This window comes from Bison bison, unplaced genomic scaffold (genome assembly GCF_000754665.1).
Source record: "Bison bison bison isolate TAMUID 2011002044 unplaced genomic scaffold, Bison_UMD1.0 scf7180017864032, whole genome shotgun sequence".
In the NCBI taxonomy this organism is placed as follows: Eukaryota; Metazoa; Chordata; class Mammalia; order Artiodactyla; family Bovidae; genus Bison; species Bison bison.
In genome coordinates this window covers 1224384-1251944 of record NW_011494604.1, presented here as the reverse complement: position 1 = coordinate 1251944, position 27561 = coordinate 1224384, and the positions used below count along the sequence as shown (strand labels likewise).

Genomic DNA, 27561 nt, shown 5'->3' with positions numbered 1-27561 from the left:
TACCCACTTGAATGCAGAGTTCCAAAGAATAGCAAGGAGAGATAAGAAAGCCTTCCTCAGCGATCAATGCAAAGAAATAGAGGAAAACAATAGAATAGGAAAGACTAGAGATCTCTTCAAGAAAATTAGAGATACCAAGGGAACATTTCATGCAAGGATGGGCCTGATAAAGGACAGAAATGCTATGGACCTAACAGAAGCAGAAGATATTAAGAAGAGGTGGCAAGAATACACAGAAAAACTATACAAAAAAGATCTTCATGACCCAGATAAACATGATGGTGTGATCACTCACCTAGAGCCAGACATCCTGGAATGCAAAGTCAAGTGGGCCTTAGGAAGTATCATTATGAACAAAGCTAGTGGAGATGATGGAATTCCAGTTGAACTATTTCAAATCCTAAAAGATGATGCTGTGAAAATGCTGCACTCGATATGTCAGCAAATTTGGAAAACTCAGCAGTGGCCCCAGGACTGGAAAAGGTCAGTTTTCATTCCAATCCCAAAGAAAGGCAATGCCAAAGAATGCTCAAACTACTACACGATTGCATTCATCTCACACGCTAGTCAAGTAATGTTCAAAATTCTTCAACCCAGGCTTCAGCAATATGAACAGTGAACCTCTAGATCTTCAAGCTGGTTTTAGAAAAGGCAGAGGAACCAGAGATCAAATTGCCAATATTCGCTGGATCATCAAAAAAGCAAGAGAGTTCCAGAAAAACAACTATTTTTGCTTTATTGATTATGCCAAAGCTTTTGTGTGGATCATAACAAACTGTGGAAAATTCTTAAAGAGATGGGAATACCAGACCACCTGATCTGCCTCTTGAGAAATCTGTATGCAGGTCAGGAAGCAACAGTTAGAACTGGACATGGAACAACAGACTGGTTCCAAATAGGAAAAGGAGTACGTCAAGGCTGTATATTGTCACCCTGCTTATTTAACTTATATGCAGAGTACATCATGAGAAACACTGGGCTGGAAGAAACACAAGCTGGAATCAAGATTGCTGGGAGAAAGATCAATAACCTCAGATATGCAGATGACACCACCTTTATGGCAGAAAGTGAAGAACTAAAGAGCCTCTTGATGAAAGTGAAAGAGGAGAGTGAAAAAGTTGGCTTAAAGCTCAACATTCAGAAAACGAAGATCGTGGCATCTGGTCCCACCACTTCACGGGAAATAGATGGGGAAATAGTGGAAACAGTGGCTGACTTTATTTTTGGGGGGCTCCAAAATCACTGCAGATGGTGATTGCAGCCATGAAATTAAAAGACGCTTATTCCTTGGAAGCAAAGTTATGAGCAACCTAGACAGCATATTAAAAAGCAGAACCATTACTTTGTCAACAAAGGTCCATCTAGTCAAGGCTATGGTTTTTCCAGTAGTCATATATGGATGTGAGAGTTGGACTATAAAGAAAGCTGAACGCCGAAGAATTGATGCTTTTGAACAGTGGTGTTGGAGAAGACTTAAGAATCCCTTGGACTGCAAGGAGATCCAACCAGTCAATCCTAAAGGAAGTCAGTCCAGGGTGTTCATTGGAATGACTGATGTTGAGACTGAAACTCCAATATTTTGGCCACCTGATGTGAAGATCTGACTCATTTGAAAAGGCCCTGATGCTGGGAAAGATTGAAGGCAGGAGGAAAAGGGGACAACAGAGGATGAGAGGGTTAGATGGCATCACCAACTTAATGGACATGAGTTTGGGTAAACTCAGGGAGTTGGTGATGGACCGGGAGGCCTGGCATGCTACGGTTCATGGGGTCACAAAGAGTCGGACATGACTGAGAGACTGAACTGAACTGAATATTCTATTGCGTGAATATTCCATACTTTATTCATTCATTAATTGATGGACATTTGGGTTATTTCTACTTTTTAACTGGTATGCATATTCATGTACACATTTTTGTTTAGACATACACTTTCAATTTCTGCGGTTGTACCAAGAACTAGAATTGCTGGGTCATATGATAACTCTGTTTACTCTTCTGAGAACTTTCAAACTATTTTCCAAAGCAGCTGCACCATTTTACAATCCTATTAACAACATAAGAATGTTCCAAATTCTCCACATCCTTGCCAACACTTGTTATTGTCTATGTTGTTATAGTCATCCCAGTGGGTATGAAGTGGTATCTTAACACCTTGCTTTGCTTTTTTCTAATGACTAACAATGTAACAGTGAAAGAGGAGAGTGAAAAAGCTGGCTTGAAACTCAACATTCAAAAAACTAAGATCATGGCATCGGGCCCCATCAATTCATGGCAAACAGATGAGGAAACAATGGAATTTTCTTTAACAAACAATTTATTTTCTTGGGCTCCAAAATCACTGTAGATGGTGACTGCAGCCATGAAATCAAAAGATGCTTGCTCCTTGGAAGAAAAGCTATGACTAACCTGCTGCTGCTGCTAAGTTGCTTCAGTCATGTCCAACTCTGTGCGACCCCATAGATGGCAGCCCACCAGGCTCCCCTGTCCTTGGGATTCTCCAGGCAAGAATACTGGAGTGGGCTGCCATTTCCTTCTCCAGTCTAGACAGCATATTAAAAAGCAGAGACATTACTTTGTTGACAAAGGTTCATCCAAAGCTATGTTTCTTCCAGTAGTCATGTATGGATATGAGAGTTGGACCATAAAGAAAGTTGAGTGCTGAAGAATTGATGCTTTTGAACTGTGGTGTTGGAGAAGACTCTTGAGAGTCCCTTAGACTGCAAGATCAAACCAGTGAATCTTAAAGGAAATCAGTCCTAAATATTCATTGGAGGACTGATGCTGAAGTTCCAATACTTTGGCCACCTGATATGAAGAACTGACTCACTGGAAAAGATCCTGATGCTGGGAAAGCAGAAGGAGAAGGGGACCACAGAGGAGATGGTCGGATGGCATCACCAACTCGATAGACATGAGTTTGAACAAGCTCCGGGAACTGGTGATGGACAAGGAAACCTGGAGTGCTGCAGTCCATGCGGTCACAAAGAGTTAGACATGACTGAGCGACTGAAGGATGTTCAGCACTTTTTTACGTGCTAATTAGCCAGCTGCAGATTTTCTTTGTAGAACTGTAAGTTTTCTCCTAAGAATCTCACAGTTTTAGCTGTTAAATTTAGATCTTTGATTCATTCTGAGTCAGTTTCAACACATTTTATAAGGTAGAAGTCTAACTTCATTCTTTTGAAAGTTGGTATCCACTTGTCCCAGAATTATTTGTTGAAAAGACTATTCTTACACCATTGTCTTGGCATTTGTCTTAAAAATGAATTGACTATAAGGATTTCTTTCTGTACTCTCAATTCTAGTCTGTTGATCTGTACTTTACACCAGAACTACAGTCCTGACTATCTAGCCTGGTAGTAAGCTGGGAAGTGTGAGTCCCCCAACTTTATTCTTTTTCAAGATTATTTTGACTATTCTTAGTTCCTTGCATTTCCATACGAATTTTAGGATCAGTTTGTCAATTTCTGCACATACACACAAAAGCTGGAATTTTCATAGAGACTTCACTGAAGCTGTGTATCAATTTAGGAGTATGAAATGAAAACGATACTGTCTTTGAATCCATGAACAAAGGACTACTTTATTTTCCATGAATTTAGGTCTTGTTTAATTTCTTCCTATGTTTGGTACTTTTCAGCATATGGGATTTTCTTTCTAACTGCAAACAGTAAAATACATACGTGTCTGTCTTGTTTTGGCCAATAGTTGCTAGGATCTTCTTAATGTCCGTTTCAGACTGTCCATTGCTATTATTTAGAACACAAATGACTTTTCTATTTTGGTCTTGTACCCTACAACCTTGCTTGAGGCATTAGTTTAACAGTTTTTTGGTGAATTCTTTAGGATTTTCTCTGTTGAGAAATGCATATGTATTTATAACTGTTATACCTTATATTGTTATAAGAATCAATAAAGTATATTGATTCTTTTATCATTATATAATGTCCTTTGTTGCTAGTAGCGGTTTCTATTTAAATTCCATTTTTATCAAAATAGCCATTCCAGCTCTCTTTTGGTTGTCGTTTGCAATATATATATTTTTCCTTCCTTTTACTTTCAATCTACCTGTATCTTTGAATTTTGTTTTTTTAATCCAATTTTAAAATCTCTAACTTTTGAATGGAATGTTTCATCCATTCACATTAAAAAAAATGCATTCACATATGATGTGATTATTGAGACAGAAGATTTACACTTGCCATTTTTACTCATTTTGATATCCCTCATACTTTTTGCTCTATTCCTTATTTACTGCTATACTTACAATAAGTGAATACTGCAGTGTTTTCTTCAATGATATTTCACTATTTGAGTTATTTGCTTAGTGTCTGCTCTAGAATTTACCATATACATCTTAATTTATCAGAAACAGCTTCAGATTTATACTAACCTAATTCAAATGAGCTACAGAAAACATTAGTCTTAATGGCTTTATTCCCTTTCTCCTGTTTTTGTGGCATTGCTCTATGTATATGTCTTTTAAAGACATTAAGAGGAAAAAGGACTGCAATTATATTTTTGCAGGTTTTTGTTAATATGAATTCTTATCATTTCTGGCTTTCTTCATTTACTCCTGTGGAATCAAATTACTACCTGGGGTATCAAATTATCATCTGGGGTCATTTCTTTAACCCAATGGAGCTTTGCTACCATCTACCTTCTTTGTACTATAAAAACAGAAAATATATTACATTTCTATATGTCATAGGTAGCAAAATATATACATTGTTTTATTTTTTATTAATTTTTATTAGAGTACAGTTGATTTTCAAATTGAGGTGCTGGAGAAGACTCTTGAAAGCCCCTTGGTCAGCAAGGAGATCAAACCAATCAATCCTAAAGGAAATTAACCCTGAATAATCATTGGAAAGACTGACACTGAAGCTGAAGCTCCAATACTTTGGCCACCCGATGCGAACAGCCAACTCACTGGAAAAGACCCTGATGCTTGGAAAGATTGAAGGCAAAAGGAGAACAGGGTGGCAGACAATAAGATGATTGGGCAGCATCACTGATTTGAAGGATATGAACCTGGGCAAACTCTAGGAGATAGTGAGGGACAGGGAGGCCTGGGGTGCTGCAGTCCATGGGTTCGCAGAGTTTGACCCAGCTTAGCGACCGAGCAACAACTAGCTGCCTTACAATGTTGTGTTGGTTTCTTACTGTACAGCAAAGTTAATCAGCCATACATATACATATATCCACTCTTTTATAGATTTCCTTCCCATTTAAGTCACCACAGAGCACTGAGGAGAATTCCCTGTGCTCATTAACTATCTATTTTATATATAGTGGTGGTTTAGTGGCTAAGTCGTGTCCAACCCTTGCAAACCCATGGACTGTATGTAGCCTGCCAGGCTCTTCTGTCCACGGGATTATCCCGGCAAGAATACTAGAGTGGGTTGCCATTTCCTACTCCAGATTTTATACATAGTAGTGTACATACGTCAGTCCCAATCACCCAATTCTTCCCACTCTCTCTCTCTCCCATCCCTTGGTGGCCATACATTTGTTCTCTATGTCAGTGTCTTTATTTCTGTTTTGCAAACAGGTTCATCTCTACCATTTTTCTAAATCCACATATAAAGTGCTGGTTACTGCTCCTCTGTCCATGGAATTTTCCAGACAAGAATACTGGAGTGGGTTGCCATTTCCTTCTCCAGGAGATCTTCCCAACCTAGGGATCGAATCCAGGTCTCCTGCATTGCAGGCAGATTCTTTACCATCTGAACCACCAGGAAAGCTGCAATATTATACAATATCTTTTTCTGAGATACTTCACCTGTTATGATAATCTCTAGGTCCATCCACATCTCTGCAAATGGCATTGTTTCATTCCTTTTTATGACCAAGCAATATTCTACTGTGTATACGTACAGGAGCAAGAATAAAGAAGCTATTCTTTATCCGTTCCTCTGTCAATGGACATTTGCATTGCCCGCTGTGCTGCAATGAACAATGGAGTACATGCATCCTTTAGAAATATGGTTTTCTCCAGATATACGCCCAGGAATGGGATTGCTGAGTCATATGATAGCTCTACTTTTAGTCTTTTAAGAAACCTCCATACTATTCTCCATAGTGGCTGTACCAATTTACACTCCTATCAACAGTGTAGGAAGGTTCCCCTTTCAGCATTTATTGTTTGTAGAATTTTTGATGATGGCCATGCTGACTGGTGTGAGGTGATACCTCATTGTAGTTTTGATTTGCATTTCTCTAATAATAATGTTGAGCATCCTTTTATGTGTCTGTTGGCCATCTGTATGTCTTCTTTGAAGAAATGTCTATTTAGGTCTTCCATACTTCTTTTGATTGGGTTGTTCATTTTCTTTCTATATTGATCTGCATGAGGTGTTTGTATATTTTGGAGATTAATCCCTGCTGTTGCTTCGTTGGCAAATATTTTCTCCCATGTGATGGTTGTCTTTTTGTTTTATGGTTTCCTTTGCCGTGTAAAGCTTTTAAATTGAATTAGGTCCCATTTGTTTATTTTTGTCTTTTTCCCCATCACTCTAGGCAGCAGATCAAAAAATATCTTGCTGTGATTTATGTCAGAGAATATTCTGTCTAATTTTCCTCTAAGAGTTTTATGGTATGCAGCATTTAGGTCTTTAATCCATTTTGAGTTTTGTGTGTGTGTATGGTATTAGGGAATGTTCTAATTTCATTCTTTTACATGCAGTTGTTCAGTTTTACCAGCACCATTTATTGAAGAGACTGTCTTTTTTCCATTGTATATTCTTGCCTCCTTTTTCATAAACAGAAATATCTTGCTTTCCTAAACACTAATAATGAAAGATCAGAAATAGAGATTAAGGAAATAATCCCATTTACCATTGCATCAAAAAGAATAAAATACCTAGGAATAAACTGATCTAAGAAAGTAAAAGACCTGTACTCAGAAAACTATAAGATACTGATGAAAGAAGTGCAAGATAACAAAAATAGATGGAAAGATATACTGTGTTCTTGGATTGGCCACAGGTGGCCACAGGTGCATGGGTTTACCTCTGGCCTTTCTATCCTGTTACACTGATCTATATTTCTGTTCTTGTGCCAGTACCATATTGTTTTGATTACTGCAAATTTGTAGTATATTAGGAAGTCAGGGAGCCTGATTCCTCCAGCCCATTCTTCTTTCTCAAGATTGCTTTTGCTATTCAGAGTCTTTCTTGTTTCCATACAAATTGTAAAATTTATTCTTTTAATTCTTTGAAAAATGTCCTTGAATAGCGATTGCATTAAATCTATAGATTGCTTTTGGGTAGTATAGTCATTTTGCCAATAGTGATTCTTCCAATCCAAGAACATGGTATATCTTTCCATCTATTTTTGTTGATCTTGAGTCTTTTCAAGTGAGTCAGTTCTTTGCATCAGGTGACCAAAGTATTGGAGTTTCAGCTTCAGCACCAGTCCTTCCAATGAATATTCAGGACTGATTTCCTTAAGGATGGACTGGTTGGATCTCCTTGATGGACTGGTTGGATCTCCTTGCAGTCCAAGGGACTCTCAAGAGTCTTCTCCAACACCACAGTTCAAAAGCATCAATTCTTCAGTGCTCAGCTGTCTTTACAGTCCAACTCTCACATCCATACATGACTACTGGAAAAACCATAGCCTTGACTAGATGGACCTTTATTGGCAAAGTAATGTCTCTGCTTTTTAATATGCTATCTAGGTTGGTCATAACTTTCCTTCCAAGGAGTGTCTTTTAATTTCATGGCTGCAATCACCATCTGCAATGATTTTGGAGCCCCAAAAAATAGTCTGTTGCTGTTTTCACAGTTTCCCCATCTATTTCTCATGAAGTGATGGGACCAGATGCCATGATCTTCATTTTCTGAATGTTGAGTTTTAAGCCAACTTTTTCACTCTCCTCTTTCACTTTCATCAAGAGGCTTTTTAGTTCCTCTTTGCTTTCTGCCATAAGGGTGGTGTCATCTGCATACCTGAGGTTATTGATATTTCTCCCGGCAATCTTGATGCCAGCTTGTGCTCCCTCCAGCCCAGTGTTTCTCATGATGTACTCTGCATATAAGTTAAACAAGCAGGGGGACAATATACAGCCTTGACATATTCCTTTCCCTATTTGAAACCAGTCTGTTGTTCCATGTCCAGTTCTAACTGTTACTTCCTGACCTGCATACAGATTTCTCAGGAGGCAGGTCAGGTGGTCTGGTATTCCTATCTCTTTAAGAATTTTCCACAGTTTGTTGTGATCCACACAGTCAAAGGCTTTGGCATCATCAATAAAGCAGAAATAGATGTTTTTCTGGAACTCTCTTGCTTTTTCAATGATCCAACATATGTTGGCAATTTGATCTCTGGTTCCTCTGCCTCCAGTCCAGGTTCGATGCACGATACTGAATGCTTGGGGCTGGTGCACTGGGATGACCCAGAGGGAGGGTATGGGGAGGGAGGAGTGAGGAGGGTTCAGGATGCGGAACACAGGTATACCTGTGGCGGATTCATTTCGATATTTGGCAAAACTAATACAATATTGTAAAGTTTAAAAATAAAATAAAATTTAAAAAAATAAATAAATAAAATAAAACCAGCTTGAACATCTAGAAGGTCACAGTTCAGGTACTACTGAAGCCTGGCTTGGAGAATTTTGACCATTACTTTACTAGCGTGTGAGATGAATGCAATTGTGTGGTAGTGTGAGCATTCTTTGGCATTGCCTTTCTTTGGGATTGGAATGAAAACTGACGTTTTCCAGTCCTGTGGCCACTGCTGAGTTTTCCAAATTTGCTGACATATCGAGTGCAGCATTTTCACAGCATCATCTTTTAGGATTTGAAATAGTTCAACTGGAATTCCATCACCTCCACTAGCTTTGTTCGTAGTGATACTTCCTAAGGCCCACTTGACTTTGCATTCCAGGATGTCTGGCTCTAGGTGAGTGATCAAACCACTGTGATTATCTGGGTTGTGAAGATCTTTTTTGTACAGTTCTTTGGTGTATTCTTGCCACCTCTTCTTACTATCTTCTGCTTGTGTTAGCTCCATACCATCTGTCCTTTATTGTGCCCATCTTTGCATGAATAAATGAAGAGATGGAGCCAAAGCAAAACCAACACCCAGTTGTGGATGTGACTGGCGATAGAAGCAAAGACTGATACTGTAAAGAGCAATATTGCGTAGGATCCTGGAATGTTAGTTCCATGAATCAAGGCAAATTGGAAGTGGTCACACAGGAGATGGCAAGAGTGAATGTCGACATTTTAGGAATCAGTGAACTAAAATGGACTGGAATGGGTGAATTTAACTCAGATAACCATTTTATCTATTACTGTAGGCAAGAATCCCTTAGAAGAAATAGAGTAGCCATCATAGTCAACAAAAGATCCCGAAATGCAGTACTTGGATGCAATCTCAAAAACAACAGGATGATCTCTGTTCATTTCCAAGGCAAACCATTCAATATCACGGTAATCCAAGTCTATGCCCCAACCAGTAATGCTGAAGAAGCTGAAGTTGAATGGTTCTATGAAGACCTACAAGACCTTCTAGAACTAACACCCAAAAAAGATGTCCTTTTCATTATAGGGGCCTGGAATGCAAAAGTAGGAAGTCAAGAAACACCTGGAGTATCAGGAAAATTTGATCTTTGAGTACAGAATGAAGCAGGGCAAAGGCTAATGTAGTTTTGTCAAGAGAATGCACTTGTCATAGCAAACACCCTCTTCCAACAACACAAGAGGTTTGTCATATATGGTTTTTATTATGTTGATGAGGCAGGTTGCCTCTAAGCCTACTTTCTGGAGAGCTTTCATCACAAATGTTTGTTGAACTTTGTCAAAAGCTTTTTCCGCCATCTATTGAGATTATATATATATACATATATAGCTTTATAATATTGCTTTTAACTGACTTAGAAAAGAAGAAAATACATTTTATTGTCTAACTACCTTTATGATTGCTCTTTGCTTTTTTTTTCTTTCAGTATGGATTCAAATTATTGTCTGGGTCTTGCTTTCAAATATGAAGAACTTGCATCAGTATTTCTTTAAGGTGAGTCCACCAGTAACAAATTCTCTCATCTTCTGCTTATCTGCAAATATCTTTATTTCACCTTCATTTTTGAAAGACAGCCTTGCTATATATAGGATTCTTGGTTGAGTTTTTGTTTCCCTTTGAATTTTTTGAGCATATTATCCCATCACCTTCTTGTCCCCACTGTTTCTGTTGAGAAGGCAGTTGTTAATTTTGTTGTGGTTAACCCTGCAAATGACAAATTGTTTTTCTCTTGCTGTTTTAAAATTTTTTCCTTGTCTTTCAGCATTTTTAATGATTCATCTATTTGTGACTCTCTTGCATGTATCCTGTTTGGAATTCCTTGAGCTTCCTGGAGGAGCAGATTAACATATTTGACTAAGTGGAAACTTTTCAGCTTTTATTTCTTCAATGCTTCTTCTGCTCCCCTCTCTCTCCTTTCCTTCTGGTTCTCCCATCATGCATATGTTAGTGTGCTTAATAGGGCCCCATATTTTTCTGAAGTTCTGTTCATTTTTCTTCATTTTTCTCTCTGTTCTTTGGACTACATAATCTCTATTGATCTTTTTTCTGCCTGTTCAAATCTACTGTTGAGCCCAACTAGCAAGTTTTTTATTTCAGCTGTATTTGTCAATTCCAGAATTTCCACTTGGTTCCTTTACTTTAAAATTTCTTTCTTTTATTAATACTGTCTATTTGATGTGACATCACCATCATATTCTTTAATCATGGCCTCCTTTAGTTCTTTGAAGAAAATTATAATGGCTACTTTGAAGTCTTTGTCTGTTAAATCTGACATCAGATCATTCTCACAGGCAGTTTCTATTGCCTGCCCTCCCTACCATACCCCGTTTCCAGTGTATGAATTATACTTTCCTTTTCTTTTGAATGTCTTGTAATTGTTTTCATTGGAAACTAGGCATTTTAGAAACTATATTTTAACAACTCTGGGTACTGAGCCACCTCCTCTCCCCCAGGGTTTGTTACTATTATTTGTTTGTTTACTTGTTTTCTGACTAGCTGGATTATTTTAGTGAAATCTGCTTCCTCTCTCTCCCATAATTTGTATTAATCAAACCAAACATGAAACGTTGTGTTCAACTTTGAATGCCACATCTGAAGAATACTAACAAATGTAAGCATATAAAGAGGAAGCTTCCAGGATGAGGAGAGTTTCAAAATACAATAGACAAAAAGGGTAAGGAAATTGGGGATATTTTACATGAAGTCAATCAGACTAACAGGATAAAAAGGACACAAAGCTGCTGATTTCAAAGTTGTGGTACAGCCGAAGCCAGGGAGGGAGAGGTCACAGAACTTAGACAAATGTAGGCATTATAGGGAACAGATTTTAGCTCAAAAATACAAGAAAGAATTTTTAAAATAAGCAATTCAACAGTGGCATATACTACCTTATAAAATAACAAGGGTTTTACTTTTAAGCAGAAATTTTCAACATGTCATAACTGTTGAGAATGACACTCCTTGTTTGAGAGGGACGTCTGAGTAGATGATCATATTTCCCATGACAGTCAAGAACCTTGACCTCAAATGTAGTCATTTTTACACAATGCAAAGCACTTTACATGCCTATAGGTATACACTGCAAATAAACATTTTCTTTTCAAGAAAAATGTGTACAAAGAAACCTTCTTAAATGTTTCTCTAGCAAACAGTTCCTTTGAGATTGCTGTTTAAAAGTATTTTTCTGATCAGACATATATCTGAGAGATAACTATATAAAACATTGGGGGAAATGATTAATTACTTTGAGCTTCTACATTCTCTCATGTACTTGCTTTAAAATTTTAGAATAAATTTAATTCATTTTTTAAGAGTCCCTCAGTTCTTAGAAAATACTTTTTTAATGAAGTAATTGAGATCCAGAACTCACCAGAAGAAATCTTACCAGCACCTTTATAGTCAACAGAAAATGCAGATGTGACTCCATTGGCTGACCCCAGCTCACCCATGGAAATTTGATAAGGGGGCCTCAGCTTGATTTCCATCTGCATGTCAGACAGATTTATCTTTGTTGAAAGAGACCTGGGATTATTATATCGCTGCTTGGTCCTCTGAATGAAGTTATCTATGTAAAATAAAAAATAAATTTCCTTGCAGTCATTTGTTAATTAAATCATTTGAAAGTGTGATGTTTACAGACAGTAAATTTGGTGATAAACAGTTTGTTATCCTAAATGTCCAACCTGTCATGGAATGCCCTAATATTATTTGTGTTTAATGGTTAATATATCCTGGCATCATCAGTTTTTCTCACTAGAAATTATACTCTAGAAACTAGTAATTATAAATAAACTAAGGATTTAATATCACATGGTTGTGAGAATACTTCTACAATTATATCCACTTCAAGGAATTACTCTGAACCTCTGAAAAAAAAAAAAATGAAAACAGCTCCCTTTAAATTTAAACCAAAGCCTTAATTTGTACAGGGATTCAGATCTCATAAAGTATTGCCTGTAAGTATTACCAGTTGTAATTACATTAAAACATACACTGTAAATTGCATGTTCATATAAATCTGTTTTCTTATTTATTGCTTATACCATTAGAACATATGCTTTAAAGAACACATTTAATGAAATCAATAAAAAACATTTCCTAAATTTCTCCCAATTTTATTTCCACTATTTGCATCTTGAATTTACCCTTTTTGCCCCTTCTGCATCAGGAGTCAAGCAAATTAATGTCCACAGGCCAAATCTAGCCTGTTGATTCTATTTGTGAATAAAATGTTACTGGAATATAAGTATACTCATTCATTTATGCATTGCCTATGGCTGTTTTCAAGCTATAATAGCAAGGGCTGAGACTGAGAAAATAATCCTTAAAGCCTAAATTTGTACTATCTGGTCCTTTACAATAAATGTTTGCCAACTTCTGTTCTACATTAAGCAGTCTAAAAATACTATCACATAAACACAAAGCTCTGAATCTCTAGCTTATAAATTTCTCACTGAGAAATTATCTTCTGGGATTAATTCTTTGAGCCAATAATCATGATCCTCTACAGGGTTCAAACAGAACCTTTACTAATTGGCATTCAAGTGAAGAAGTTGCCATAATTTATAGACTGTCAAACTATTCTGTCAAAAGCAAGTTAGTAGAATTTTCTGAGTTTTCTCTCTGTCCCTTAGTATTAGATGAAAAATCATTTATGACTGAATAGAGACAGGATAATGAAAAGGGAAAAAAAAAATCAGGCCCTTACCAAATTCAATGAAACAGTACGGTCTGACAGCAGTATTTGTCTTCATCATGTTATAAGTAGTAATGAACTCCTTCTGAAGCTCATCCAGGAAAGAGAAGGCCAGAACATTTGGGTAATTTTCAGTGCACAACATCATGTAGCTCACTCCCATAGAGCTAATAAAACTACAGTGTAAAAAACATCGGATTTAAAATTTCAAATTAAATCAAGGTAATTCGTTACTTCACAAGACTGGCTCTATATACCATACTCTGCTGCTACAGAGGCATTGATGTTACTAACACTTATTAAATATTTTAGCAAAAAATTAAAGGAATTGAAATATAATGCTAGTTTCAGTTGCGGTTTAAAAACAATAGACAAAAAAGTGAATGTATTCACTTTGCTGTATAGCAGAAACTAACACAACATTGTAAATCAACTATACTCAAATTAAGATTCATTTTTAAAAAGTGGAGAGGGACATATACTGTGATTCGAACACTTCAGTTACTTATCACTTGGGGTAGAAAGCAGGAAAGACTATGCAAATAAATAAGGGTCACAGATAGTTTAACATTTCAATCGTTCAACCTAGAGGAATTTAACACTATTTGAATCAAGAACTTTTTAGAGGTTCTGATGAAAGTTATGGACACTCTTTGCAGAAACAACACAGAATTTGGCAGACAGTTTCAAGGTGATAACTGACCTCCTAAAGTTATCCACTGACTCCAAAATCAAATCCTCTACTTCACAAAATGAATTATGTATCAGTGGGGGAAAAAGAGAATTTATGAGTTCATAACAACAAATAAAAGGGAAGAAAGGAAGACTCTCGTTCACAGCAGAATGCTGAATACCACCTGGTACATGTGGAGATAGTGGTAGAACTGGAAAACTTAGCACTTTGCAGCCTACACAGTAAAGACTGAATCCATTTATAAACAGTGGATGCTAAATCTAGGTAGGTACTTTGGTAAGGAGCAGGATTGTGCATGGCTTTAAAATGTCTTCTCGTGGATTGCTTATTGGCTGCAGGGGAATTCTATTGTATTTATAAAACAGTAGAAACTAGACAACACCTTAACCAAGTACTCTAATATGGCCTTGCCATGCCTCCAGATGTGATCCTCAGTCAGACATATCAGTTCTGGCTGAGAATGCATAATCTGAATCTAATCATGAAGAACACCAGAATAATCAACATTCTATTTCCTTTAAAAGGGTGTGGGGTGGGGAGCTATATTCTTCAGAAAACTCAATGTTGTTAAAAAAAAAAAGAAAGAAAGAAAGAAAGGCTTTGGAAACGTTTCTGATCACAGGAGGTTAAAGAGACACAACTAAATGCAATACCTAACCCTAGTCTGGGAGGCCTGGCATGCTGCTATTCATCGGGTCGCAAAGTCGGACACGACTGAGCGACTGAACTGAACTGAACTGAACTGAACCCTAGTCTGGATCCTGTGTTACAGAAGGGGAAAAGTTCTACAGAGGACATTCCTTGGTCAACTGACAAAAACAGAAAACAGGCAGTACAGTAGTTTAGGTAAAACTATGGTATCCGTATTAAATATACTAGATCTGATAACTGTACTACAATTAAGTCTAGGAATATCTCTAACCTTAGAAAATACACTCTGAAGTAGTTAGGAATAAAAGGGTATGGTATTTTTGTTTCTCTCAAATGGTTTGGACAAAAATAAATCAGATAGATGAAACAATAAAGTAAATGGGGTAAAATGTTAACAAAATGTGACTCTGGGTTCAAGTATTATTTGTAATTTTCATACTTGTACAACTTTTCTGAAAGTTTGAAATTATTTCTAAATAAGTTAAAATTTAAAACAAAAATGTTTAAATTAACCATCTTCTATTGGAAAAAAAATTTCTGAAACAAAGTATACATTGCCCTATAACATGCATAGGATGGGACAGAAATTGATGGTTTTTAATGAGTCATTAAACGTTCTTGCATGGTATTGTCAACACAGTTCTGGTCTAGATCAAGGGAAGCAAACAGCGTACAGGCTGTAACCTCGCCATTCCCATGCCAGACACTGCTAATCTGTCACAGCAATTTTTACTACCGAACCCTGATCCACATCGGAGTCCCTCTCTCTCCCTTTTTCTCTACTATTATAGAAGCAGAATTTATTTATTAATATCATTTTAAATTTAACTTTTAAAATATTCACATGACTCAAATTTTAAAAGAATGAAAAATGAAAGGAAATATATACTTGAAGTATTTTATCCCCACCGCTGCTCTCAGATACTCAGTTCTCTGTCCCTCAAGCAACTCATGTTACTATTAATTTCATATGCATCCTTCCAGTGAGAGTTATGCATATGAAAACAAATATACATCTATCTTTTTTAAAAGACCACCCAAGGCAGCCAAATGATGTGGGGTTGGCACCTATTCATCATCTATTATTAACAGTGTGAGATATACTACTAGGGAAACTGTGCTGATCTTGTGCTTCTGGAATAACCTGAAATTCCTTTCTGAAGTTCCACTTAACATAAAGCCATTTGACACAATGTTTTTCAAGCTGCAAGTTGGCACCCCTCCCCAGTAGACCATAAAATTAATGAATTACACACAGCATTTTCTTAAAAACTGAAATAGAATATTACAGAAAATGCTGGAATGCAATTATTTCATAAAACTTTGGTTTATCCTATTTGTATGCTAAGTGACAGTCACAAAGTAAAATGTATCTCTTCTTACGGGTCACAGTCAAAAAAGTTTAACCATAATGTACTGTACTTTTCTACAAAATTGTCAAGTAAATTGAAAAATCAAAGTATGATTTTCCCAAATACTTTTCCCTGTCCAAAAAAATCTTCACTGTCACTATCAAAATTCTTCAACATGTTGTTAGCATTCAAATATATCTCACAATAACTTGAATTGCGATAGAACAAAATTGGTGATTAGCTTCTAAACACTTGGAACTTTCAAGTAGCTGCTGAGGTGTTACTTCACTATCCTTCAATAATATGATGGAAGCTTTTACACTCCAGCTTTTGTGCTATAACAGGGTTTTACTATACTTCCATATTAATAACAGAGTGAACCATAGACACCTACATGTGTTTATCCCAAATGGTTTCTCTTGCTTGCACTCAATTTACCTGGCAAATTATTTGTGAAATAAAAAAAGTCCTGTTTTTAAGATGGTATATTAATGTTTTCAAGTCTTTATTACAAAGTCTTTATTTTATTATAAATGCTAGATATTCTCCAAAAATGCTATTGACTTTTCATAGTGAATTTACCCTTACAATGCTATATTTTTTTGAAATGCAAAGCTGGTTTTCCAAAATTAGATACAACTCTGTTATCAAAGGTTCTACTTTTTCATATCACTGGGACAAACTGAGACTCCTACCATGGCACTGAGGACAACTTGCAATGAAATAGTCTAAAGCCACTAGAGGCAAGCAAGTCTGTGCAGGCTTTAGCCTGTCCATCAAGCTCATTTGGCTCACTTGTTACAGACAATCTGGCTGCTGTTCTTCTGCCTTGATGAGAAGGAAGAAGAGAAGTAGTAGTAACAGTAATAGTACGGTTTAATAATAGTAATGGTAATAGCAGGTACGATTTACTGATCACTTGGAATGAACCAGGCCCTTTGCTAAGTATTTTACATATTTTATCTAATTTCATTCTTACTTTATGTAAATAAAGCACATGTTATCTATCTTCACGTAATTAACCCAGTTTATACTTACCTATTTGTATGTTTGTTCTCATGTCTCTCTCACTAATATTTATGCTCCATGAGAGCAGAGATGATTCTTTACAGTTCACCACTGTATTCTTAATATCTAGAATATTATGTCCAGTACACAATAAGTGTTCAATAAATTTGTAAATAAATAAGTGCATAGATGGCATCATTCATTTATTCATTTATACCTAGTTGGTTTAGATACTATGCACAGATAATTGCACAGCTCAGTGGCATCTACACCAAGAAGCTAAATAAACACCTGACTAATGACAGAAGGGAGTAGAACTTCACATACTCTCCCAGGTCATTGTTCCCAGAAGGCCTGAGTTCAAATCACTAAGTCTTCAACATCCCCCTATTTAAAAGACAGCTGTGCTCAGAGATCATGTAGAACTACTCACCTGTGCCCTGAGTACCCCCAGATGGTTATAAAGGGCTAACAAGCTTGTCGGCTTTCCTCTTATCACAGTCATTACTAATCCTCACAACAACAACAAAAAGTCCTCTTTTCTCCACCTTGAGCACAATTCTTAAATTGCCACTGTTTTTTTCCTACTTCACTTTAATTTCCTTTTCCTTTTTTATTTCCTTCCACTTCTGGACTTTGGGATCCATGGGATTTGATCTCTATAGCTATTGCCTTCCTTCTGACCCAGGAATTTATCTAACCTCATTACATCTTTGGTTCCTCTCCATGGCACATATACTAGAAACTTCTTTAGGGAATCCAAGGTCAAGAGTGTCTGGGACAAGTAAGGCTGGCTGAAGTTCCCACTACAGATAAGGAGGCTTTACCACTTTCAGTCATTTTGTTTAAAAGCTAATTTTAACATGTATCCAAGCAGGCCACACCTCAAGTGATTCCTAAAGTCCAACAAAATGAATAAGTGGTTTTAGACATTAAACTTTTCCTAGTACCTAATTTTATTTATTAAATGCCAAAAAAATTTTTTTAGACATCACCAATTAAACATCAACATTATTAGGACTTGCTGGCTTGTTGTACCAAACTAAAATGATAAGTGAAGACTATGATCTTTCTCACAGCAAATAATAAAGCACCCAGTGCATATCCAGCATTCTACTCTACAAGCTTTAATGTCAAAGACCAAATGCCTGCCCACCAGGAACCTGTAGTTAGGTACTGGGAATATACTTAAAATGATATACAAAACAAGATTAAAGAAACAAAACTGAACTTTTTAGCATGCTAAATGAAAAAGTAATTGAAATAGCAATCATATTTGTATTACATATAGTTTTCAGCCACAGGACTGGAGAAGGTCAGTTTTCATTCCAACCCTAAAGAAAGGCAATGCCAAAGAATGTTCAAACTACTGCACAATTGCACTCATCTCACACGCTAGCAAAGTAATGGTCAAAATTCTCCAAGCCAGGCTTCAACAGTACGTGAACCATGAACTTCCAGATGTTCAACATGGATTTAGAAAAGGCAAAGGATCAAATTGCCAACATCTGTTGGATCATAGAAAAAGCAACAGAATTCCAGAAAAATATCTACTTCTGCTTTATTGACTACACTAAAGCCTTTGACTGTGTAGATCACAAGAAACTGTGGAAAATTCTTAAAGAGATGGGAATACCAGACCACCTGACCTGTCTCTTGAGAAATCTGTATGCAGATCAGGAAGCAACAGTTAGAACAGGACATGGAACAACAGACTGGTTCCAAATCGGGAAAGGAGTACATCAAGGCTGTATTTTGTCATCCTGCTTATTTAACTTACGTGCAGAGTACATCATGCGAAATACCAGGCTGGATGAAGCACAAGCTGGAATCAAGATTGCCAGGAGAGATATCACTAACCTCAATACGCAGATGACACTACCCTAATGGCAGAAAGCAAAGAAGAACTAAAGAGCCTCTTGATCAAAGTGAAAGAGGAGAGTGAAAAAGTTGGCTTAAAACTCAACATTTAAAAAACTAAGATCATAGCATCTGGTCCAATTACTTCATGGTCAATAGATGGGGAAACAGTGGAAACAGTGACAGACTTTATTTTGAGGGGCTCCAAAATCACTGCAGATGGTGACTGCAGCCATGAAATTAAAAGACGCTTGCTCCTTGGAAGAAAAGCTATGACCAACCTAGACAGCATACTAAAGAGAAGAGACATTACTTTGCCAACAAAGGTTTGTTTAGTCAAAGCTATGGCTTTTTGAGTAGTCACGTATGGATGTTAGAGTTGGACCATAAAGAAAGCTGAGTGCCAAAGAATTGATGCTTTTGAACTATGGTGTTGGAGAAGACTCTCAAGAGTCCCTTGGACTGCAAGGAGATCCAACCAGTCCATCCTAAAGGAAATCAGTCCTGAATATTCATTGGAAGGACTGATGCTGAGGCTGAAACTCCAATAATTTGGCTATCTGATACGAAGAACTGACTCATTGGAAAAGACCCTGACACTGGGAAAGATTGAAGGTAGGAGGAGAAGGGGAAGACAGAGGATGAGATGGTTGGATGGCATCACCAACTTGATGGACATGAGTTTGAGAAAGCTCCAGGAGCTGGTGAGGAACAGGAAAGCCTGGTGTGCTGCGGCCATGGGGTCGCAAAGAGTCATACAGGACTGAGCGACAGAACTGAACTGAACTGATAATTTTCATTCTGCAATTGTACCATTGCACATAGAAAATCTGCTCATCCTTTGTAGCCATGTTTACCAAGTAAACAGCTTTCCTGGGTGAAGAAAAGTTCTCCAGTTGGACATGAAATCTCTAATCTACTCCTAAGAAAAAAAACTTCAAACTGCATTCCATTTCCTAAAATAATGATTTTAAAGTTTTAAACATAAAAAATGGTTTGATGTTATGAAATTGAGTATACCTTATGAATTTGTTATCACCAAATATATATGGTAAGAAACAAAGTGAAAACAAGTCTTTACCACCAGAGGGACCGTACAGTGACAGTACGATGACAAGAACCAGAAAGAGAACTAAGTAACAATGAGCGTCTGCCATGCTCCACATTCTATCAGGAATTTCATATTTTCTCATTTATTCCTCTCTTACGTAGCCAACCTTTAATTATCCTCCAATGGTGAAGAGCTAAATCATAAATACATTATCCCATAAATAAAAGACCCATTTTCATTACTAACTTAAACCTCATTATATAAGAAAATATGTATTAATATGTAATATGTCAGGTGATAGCAACTTATAACAGTAAGCTAAAGAAGAAGTGGGCTTTCCTGGTGGCTCAGTGGTAAAGAATCCACCTGACAATGCAGGAGACAGGTTCAATCTCTGGGTCAGGAAGATCCCCTGGAGAAAGTAAGTGAAAGCATTAGACACTCAGTCGTGTCTGACTCTTTGTGATCCTATGGACTGTAAATTGCTAAGCTCCTCTATCCATGGAATTCCCCATGCAAAAATACTGGAGTGGGTTGCTATTCCCTTCTTGGATCTTGCTGATCCAGGGGGTCATCTTGCAAGTCTATGGGGTCACAGAAGAGTTGGACACGACTTAGCAACTAAACAAAAAGAAAAGGAGAATCAGATGATTTTAAGTGACTGAAGATGATTACACCATCAGAACCCTGGATACAAACTTTGCCTTTGACAGCCTTCATTTTCTTTTTCTGCAAAGTTAATCTATCTCCTGATTTACCTGTTCCCATTAACCCTATTCCTTTACACCTTCACATTCCAGGGAATAAAGATCCTAACTTCTTTTAGATAACCAACCATTGACAGCCTCTTATTTGCCTGTTAGCTGTATTTCAGAGGTTTACTACACCTACAAAAACTGCATTGTAAGAATAACTAGATTTCTAGATCAGTTCATAAGAGCCTATTTAACATACATGGAGCTGAAAAGCTGTGGATCTTACCATAATAAACAATAGAAAAGTAATACGATGCTAGTAATGAGACAAAACACAGGTTATCTTCTTCCCCCAAGTGGCCTGGTAACTACTGGTGGGTTGCATTACCCTGGTACATCCCCCGCCCCCACCAAACACCTCGTCTCCAGTGTTTTCTCATCAATTTTAGACTTCATATATACTCTATTCCTCATTGTTTTTCAACCAAAAAGAGGGAGGAGGGATAGTTTCACTTAACACTCTTCCCTAGTTAATTTCATAAAATGAAAAGAATTAGGAAGGCGCTTTGTCAGCAAAGAGGCTAAGGGTAAAGAGAGGTAACTCCCTCTTTTACCAGAGATTAACGTGAATAAAAAAAAGAAAAAGAAAGAAAGTGAAGTCGCTCCACTTGGAAAGTGGTGTCGCTCCACTTGGAAAGTAGTGTCCAACTCTTTGTGACTCCATGGACTGTAGCCTACCAGGCTTCTCCGTACATGGGATTTTCCAGGCAAGAGTACTGGAGTGGGTTGCCATTTCCTTCTCCAGGGGATCTTCTTGACCTAGGGATCAAACCTGGGTCTCCCGCATTGCAGGCAGACGCTTTACCCTCTGAACCACCCTACAGACTGTACGTCAGATATACGATTTATTAGCTCTGTGTCTTTGAATAAGTTTCTTTACACCCCTAAGTCTCAGTCCCCTCATCTGTACAATAGGAGTGGTAGTACTATAACAGCTATCTGCCCAGCATCCCTTCACCTCTTTCCTTTGGGGAACTACCTCCAGCCCCACTACCTATTCCATATGGCTTTGATAAAGCTCCCCACCAACTAGATGGGTATGTACCAGGTCAGGACAACTAAGAGTACCTCCAAGCACAAAGTTAGTCCAGAAATGGGCCATGACACAACAAGGCCAATTGAGGTCCTTTTCTTGAAACATGGAGGGGGCAGGGTTGCCCAGCTGTAATGAAGTAAGCCTGAAGCTACCATACAGTGTTTTCCAATATGTGCAGAACATCTATCTGCAAAAGAAAAGACTGAAGAAATGAGAGAAGAATTCCTGGTAACATCTAAGTCCCTGGCTCCACCCAACTAGGAATCTGGCCTATCCTTCAGAATATCCTTTTTTGCTTAAGCAAGTGTGAGTTGTGTTTTTGCCCTTGACAATGGGCAAAGTTCTATTTAATAGCCATTCACAGAGTAGCTGCAAAATTTAATGAAAAGCACAGTAAGTGCCCTACATACAAACCTTCAAGTTGCAAACTTTCAAAGATGCAAACGTGTTTGCATGTCTAATCACGTAAGTTAGTTCACACGTCTGGCACACAATGTCACGTGCATGCATCCTCTACAAGTGGGTCGGCTTCTGTGTAGTTTAGAGTACAGTATTATAGTATCTTTACTTCAAGCTGAGGATGTCCAGAAGCAAGCATAAAAGCAGTGGTATATAGCTGATTGTGTTAGCTGGGTACCTAGGCTAACTTTACTGGACTTACAAACATGCTCTCAGAATGCAACTCATTCACGTGTAGGGGAGCTACTGTAACTAACGCGCCTGGCAACTGCAGGTACTTACTAACTGGTTCATTGATGAAGTTGTTACTCCTATAATCAGAAAGTACAACCAAAGTATGAAAGGAATCCCGGAAATAAAAACAAAAAGGTAGATAAGTCTAAGACAGCATTCCTGGTTGGTAGCAGCAGTTTGGGGACAAATATGAAGAAAGTGACTCCACAGGTAAGGAGAGAACCTATGAAGTTCACAGCCAATATCAGACTTCAAATGAATTTGCTATGAAAGAACTAAGGAATTTCATTTCTTGCACTAAACTCACCTCAGAGTATGACTGACTTTCCAAAGGTTTGTCTTTTCATGAGATCAGTGTCTCAATGTTTAAAGAGATTTCAAAATGTACAACTATACTTTTTAAACACCTAAAGCCAATTTCAAAGTTTTGAGATTTCATAAAATACAACTTAATTTCCATATGGTTAATAATTATTGTGTGAGTCACTGTTGTTCCCTAAGTAGTAATATAAGTTTATCTATTAAACACTATAATTTAAGGAAGGTATCCTTCAATTAATAAAACAGATGAATTCCTTAAAATTTTATACAGAGAATTATACTATCACTATGCAATGGGAAAAGAAATCACAAAACTGGGTTATACACTCCCCACCCCACCCTGATCAGTCAAGTTGAAGAATTAAAAGAAAATGAAGACTTAACTCCACTGCACTCTGACTGCTGCCATACTGCACAACCACCCCTTATGTAGCAGCTACTCTGATATGTGCATGGCACTGTGTCACCACAAGCCAGGCTCCACAGAACGTGCACCATTAGCTGAACTGCATTATTCAGGTACTACAATCTGTTGAAATTTATCTTTTATCCAATACATAGGGGGAGAAAATTAAAATAATTTTCTCATTTTAAATGTTACTCACCTACTTTTTTTCCTTAAAACTTTGAACTTCCTCTACCTATTCAACTAGAATCTAAGGTGAGGTACCATCTGATTTAGCACATTATTTGACACTTAGTTTGGCTTCTCAGGGGTATTCTGCAAAGAGCACTTCAATTTCTGTACAAATCTAAAAACCACAATGCTTAAAGGTGAGGAATCAAAAATAATACAAGCCAGGGCAGGTCAATTATCTCAGTGAGTTACAACCTAGTTTTAGAGAGTGGATATAGAAATTCTAAAAAATATTAATAAAAAAAAATGCTGAAAAGGTCAGTCAACAAGTTCTACAGGCAATCTGTGAAGGGAGTGAGGTTACTAGAGAAATCAAACGGTAGTAATGAGGCAGGTGACTCAAAAGACACAGGCTATAGGCGGAGCTTTGAAAGAAAGAGAAGTATTTAGAAATACGGCTAAGAAAGTGCAGAGTGTTGCCAGTTTCACGTTGTGCTGCAACTACTACTATAGATCTTTGGGTTTTACCTGGCAAACTCATGGAGGTTAGAAAAAGAGGTGTCATGTGAGAATTTTAAATATGTCGGGTAACACAGCAATTTCCAATTTTATGTATTTCAGGCTAAATTTGTTGTCATACTGTATAAAAACCTCAATGAACTAGAAACCAACTAACAAGACTTCTAATCAGTGAAAGAAAATATATGAAATCCAGGCTGTTAGGAACTAGAACTAAAAATTCTCTGTTATTAAAACCTTTCTTAAAACTTGGCTATAAAAATACACAAAGAGGTTCTTCTATATGTGGTTCTGGGGGCCATGTAACATATTTATTCCTTTAGACATTTCTAAATTATATTCTTAGATCAGGCTGATTAGACCTCTGCTGATTCACCTGACTCCTAAACTCGCTAATAAATTGCTTTTTGCATCAAGCTATTTGCTTACACTAAGGAATATTATAAGAAAAATCATAAAAAGCTCATGGTATGGCTGCTGGAAGAATACTACCCAAATTCTGTCTCTCTTTATGTACATCAGGTTTCAATAACATGAGAAGCAATGTTTTTATACAATGGAACCTGTGAATCCCATAAATGACCCATTATCCCCCTTTGTTTTGGCCTCAAAGAAGTTCAGAACAATGTTTGTAGCCTTTTTCTAAAAAAATTAATGGACAATGTAGCTTGCATCTCTAGAAGGATACATTACTTCAGTTTATTACTCTATCTTTATTTTTTCTTTCATATGATTCTTTTACCTGTACTCTTGAATTTTTTTTAATTGCCTCACATCCTTTGTGGAATAACATGGGTGCAAATAAATAATACAAAATCTAGAATTCACAACAATTAAACAGCATTGAGCACTGGAAGAATGCTAAAATTTCACCACATTCTACTCTCCTTTTAAGCCAACAAGGTAGAGGAACAAAAAACATTTGCAAACAAGCATTTGGTTTCTTTAGAGTCCAGGATATCTGCCAGAATTAATACATATTCAAACCAATCTGTCTTGGCAGTATACAACAACTGGAACTCAGGATGATAAACCCAGGGCACTAAAAGAGCCTATGAAATATTGTAAGGTTTCAGGCTTTTTCTTCAAAATATAGAAGTAGACTAAGATACCATTTTAGATATATTTTAACCACCATGACCACCACATTTTCTAGCTAAAACTCTAAGAAAGACCAAGTAAAGACAATGCTCATTATCCCAGGTAACCCAAGCAAATATGGACCTTCTTTAAGGTTCTCTTCTGGGCCTCTCTGAAACTCAGTGGGCATGTCTACCCTCACAGTTTCAGTTTCTATGTAAATAACAAAAAAAAACTCTCTACCACTTCAACTGAATGCCTTGTTATAACCTCAAGTAAAATGATCAAAATGGAGCTTCACTGTCTCCCTCTTCTTCCTCACCACATAAGCAACCCTTTTCAAAGATCTCATTTTGTCCTATTCCAAGTCAACTTCGTCCCTTTCTTCTCTTCCTCTCTGATATTCTATCTTATCAGGCTTAACCATTTCTTCTTCTGAAGTATCTTTCTGGTTGGCATTTTCTTTTTCATTTGCACTTTTATGTTACTAGTTCAGGCCCTAATTACAAGTTGACTTCTCTCCTCTGCTCAGACTTTCCATTTCACCCTATATTTCACTGTCTCAGCATTGTTTTTTATAAAGCCATTTTCCTCAAACTTGCAATAAGTTTCCTAAACTTATTACATCATCAAAGTGACATCCCTAGACCTGAACTTTCAGGGAAATCTAGGATATGGCCCCATACTAATTATCTCACATTTCCCATAACTATCCCTAAATCACCATTCACTACTCCAGGCCAGGTTAATGCACCTACCACACTTTGATCTTCATCCCCAGCATTCATAAGACTGTCGTCTTTCATGTCTTCTAGATCTCTGTTCAAATGTCACCCTCTCAGAGAGGCCCTTGACCACCAAAAAGTCACTATCCCTCTGCTCATTATTTATTGGGCACTACGTCAATAAATAATAATGATGAGCACTATCTCCTATCACTAGGATATAAATCTTGTAAGTTCTTTGAGGGCTGCTATTGGGAATGATTTTTTTATATTTCCCATGAAAGTTTTCCTGGACATGTAAGAACACCAATAAATACCTAATGATCAGTTTACAAGACAGAATATCTGCAATCTGTAAAAATATAAAATTTACTAAAGCCAGACATAAACACAGAGAAACTACAAAAACGGTAATGACATAATAAATATTATTTAGTATAAGTTCAGAATCACATCATTTTTGACTTGAAAAGTTTTCCTAAACTAATCAAACACTTAATTTCTATTTCAACAACTAAAATTTCATTAAAATGACAACCACTAAGCAAATGATTCTAAGGGAGCAAGCTGAAGTCTTACTTAATGTTATAACGTCCAGTTTTCAGTGTACATCTATCAGGAAGCTGAGCCAGTTTTCTTGAGAGCATTTTAAAATACTTTCTGCACTCCTGCATGCCTGTGCCTTGTTCATAGTCAGTAGAAGCAGAAAGTGGCAGTCCATCTCTGACACGAATGACTGAGGCAGATAAAATCATAGACATTTCCACCAGCAGAGAAGATCTGAAACAAATTAACAATTTGGGTTAGGTAAGAAATTAAGCCCAAGGCTGATAAACAGTGCAAAAATATGCAACTCACTAATAATCAAAGACATACTAATTAAAGCAATGACATATCATACTTTCTTTCACAAATTAGTTGTTAAAAAAAAACCACTTGCTTCCTTCTGCAATTTCTGTAAGTATACATGGAAATAAATATTGGAATAAACAGCATTGTGAAAACAATTTGGTGATGCTCAACAAGAGTTTAGAAAGACATGCCCTTTGACCACAATAAATATACATCTCTCTCTCTCTCTCTCTCTCTCTCCTTATCCTAAAGAAAATAATCAGATTTAGAAAAAAATTTTAACAGAAAGACATTTTTCTCATAGAAAGAACTGAAAACAACCTAGACATTCAACAACAGGGGGATGGTTAAACAAATTACTGGTACACCCCATAATGGAATATAATGCAACTAAAAGTTATGTTTGTTAAGAACAGTTTAATGATATGGTAAAATGTTTATATGTTAGGTATTAAAAAAGCAGGATCAAAACTGTATATGTTGTTTTCCATAAAGACAAAGAAAAGGAAGAAGGGAGGGATAAATGGCAAAACAGATAATGGAAGGAAACATGACAAAATCAGAATGCTCATTTCCAAGAAACAGTATTATGGGTAACAGTTACTTTATAATTTCCTAAGTCTCCGCAATATTCCACAATGGGAATATATTATTTTTATAATCAGATAAATGTTTTATAAAAATAAGTCTTAAAGCTAAAGGAATACTAATCAATGCTGTTCTCAATCTTTTTACCAGAAAGCAAATCACAATGTATGGATGTGAGAGTGATGTATGGATGTGAGAGTGGACTATAAAGAAAGCTGAGCACTGAAGAATTGATGCTTTTGAACTGTGGTGTTGGAGAAGACTCTTGAGAGTCCCTTGGACTGCAAGGAGATCCAACCAGTCCATCCTAAAGGAGATCAGTCCTGGGTGTTCATTGGAAGGACTGATGCTCTAGCTGAAACTCCAATATTTTCGCGATCTGATTCGAAGAACTGACTCATTTGAAAAGACCCTGATGCTGGGAAAGATGGACGGCGGGAGAAGGGGACGACAGAGGATGAGATGGTTGGATGGCATCACCAACTCAATGGACATGAGTCTGAGTAAACTCCGGGAGTTGGTGATGGATAGGGAGGCCTGGTGTGCTGCAGTCCATGGGGTCACAAAGAGT

General features: G+C 37.1%; 1 protein-coding gene across 1 annotated transcript in view; it reads right to left on the bottom strand.

The window, feature by feature from the left end:
- Positions 1-26466, bottom strand: part of SEC22A (SEC22 vesicle trafficking protein homolog A (S. cerevisiae)) — a 64730-nt gene extending 38264 nt beyond the window's left edge. Inside the window, exons 1-3 of the mRNA XM_010834269.1 lie at positions 26130-26466; positions 13241-13404; positions 11903-12097 (exon numbers count right to left, since the gene is read on the bottom strand). Coding sequence (XP_010832571.1) covers positions 11903-12097; positions 13241-13404; positions 26130-26311 — 541 coding nt within the window. The 5' untranslated portion in view covers positions 26312-26466. The remainder of the gene's footprint in view (positions 1-11902; positions 12098-13240; positions 13405-26129) is intronic.
- Positions 26467-27561: the final 1095 nt, after the last annotated feature.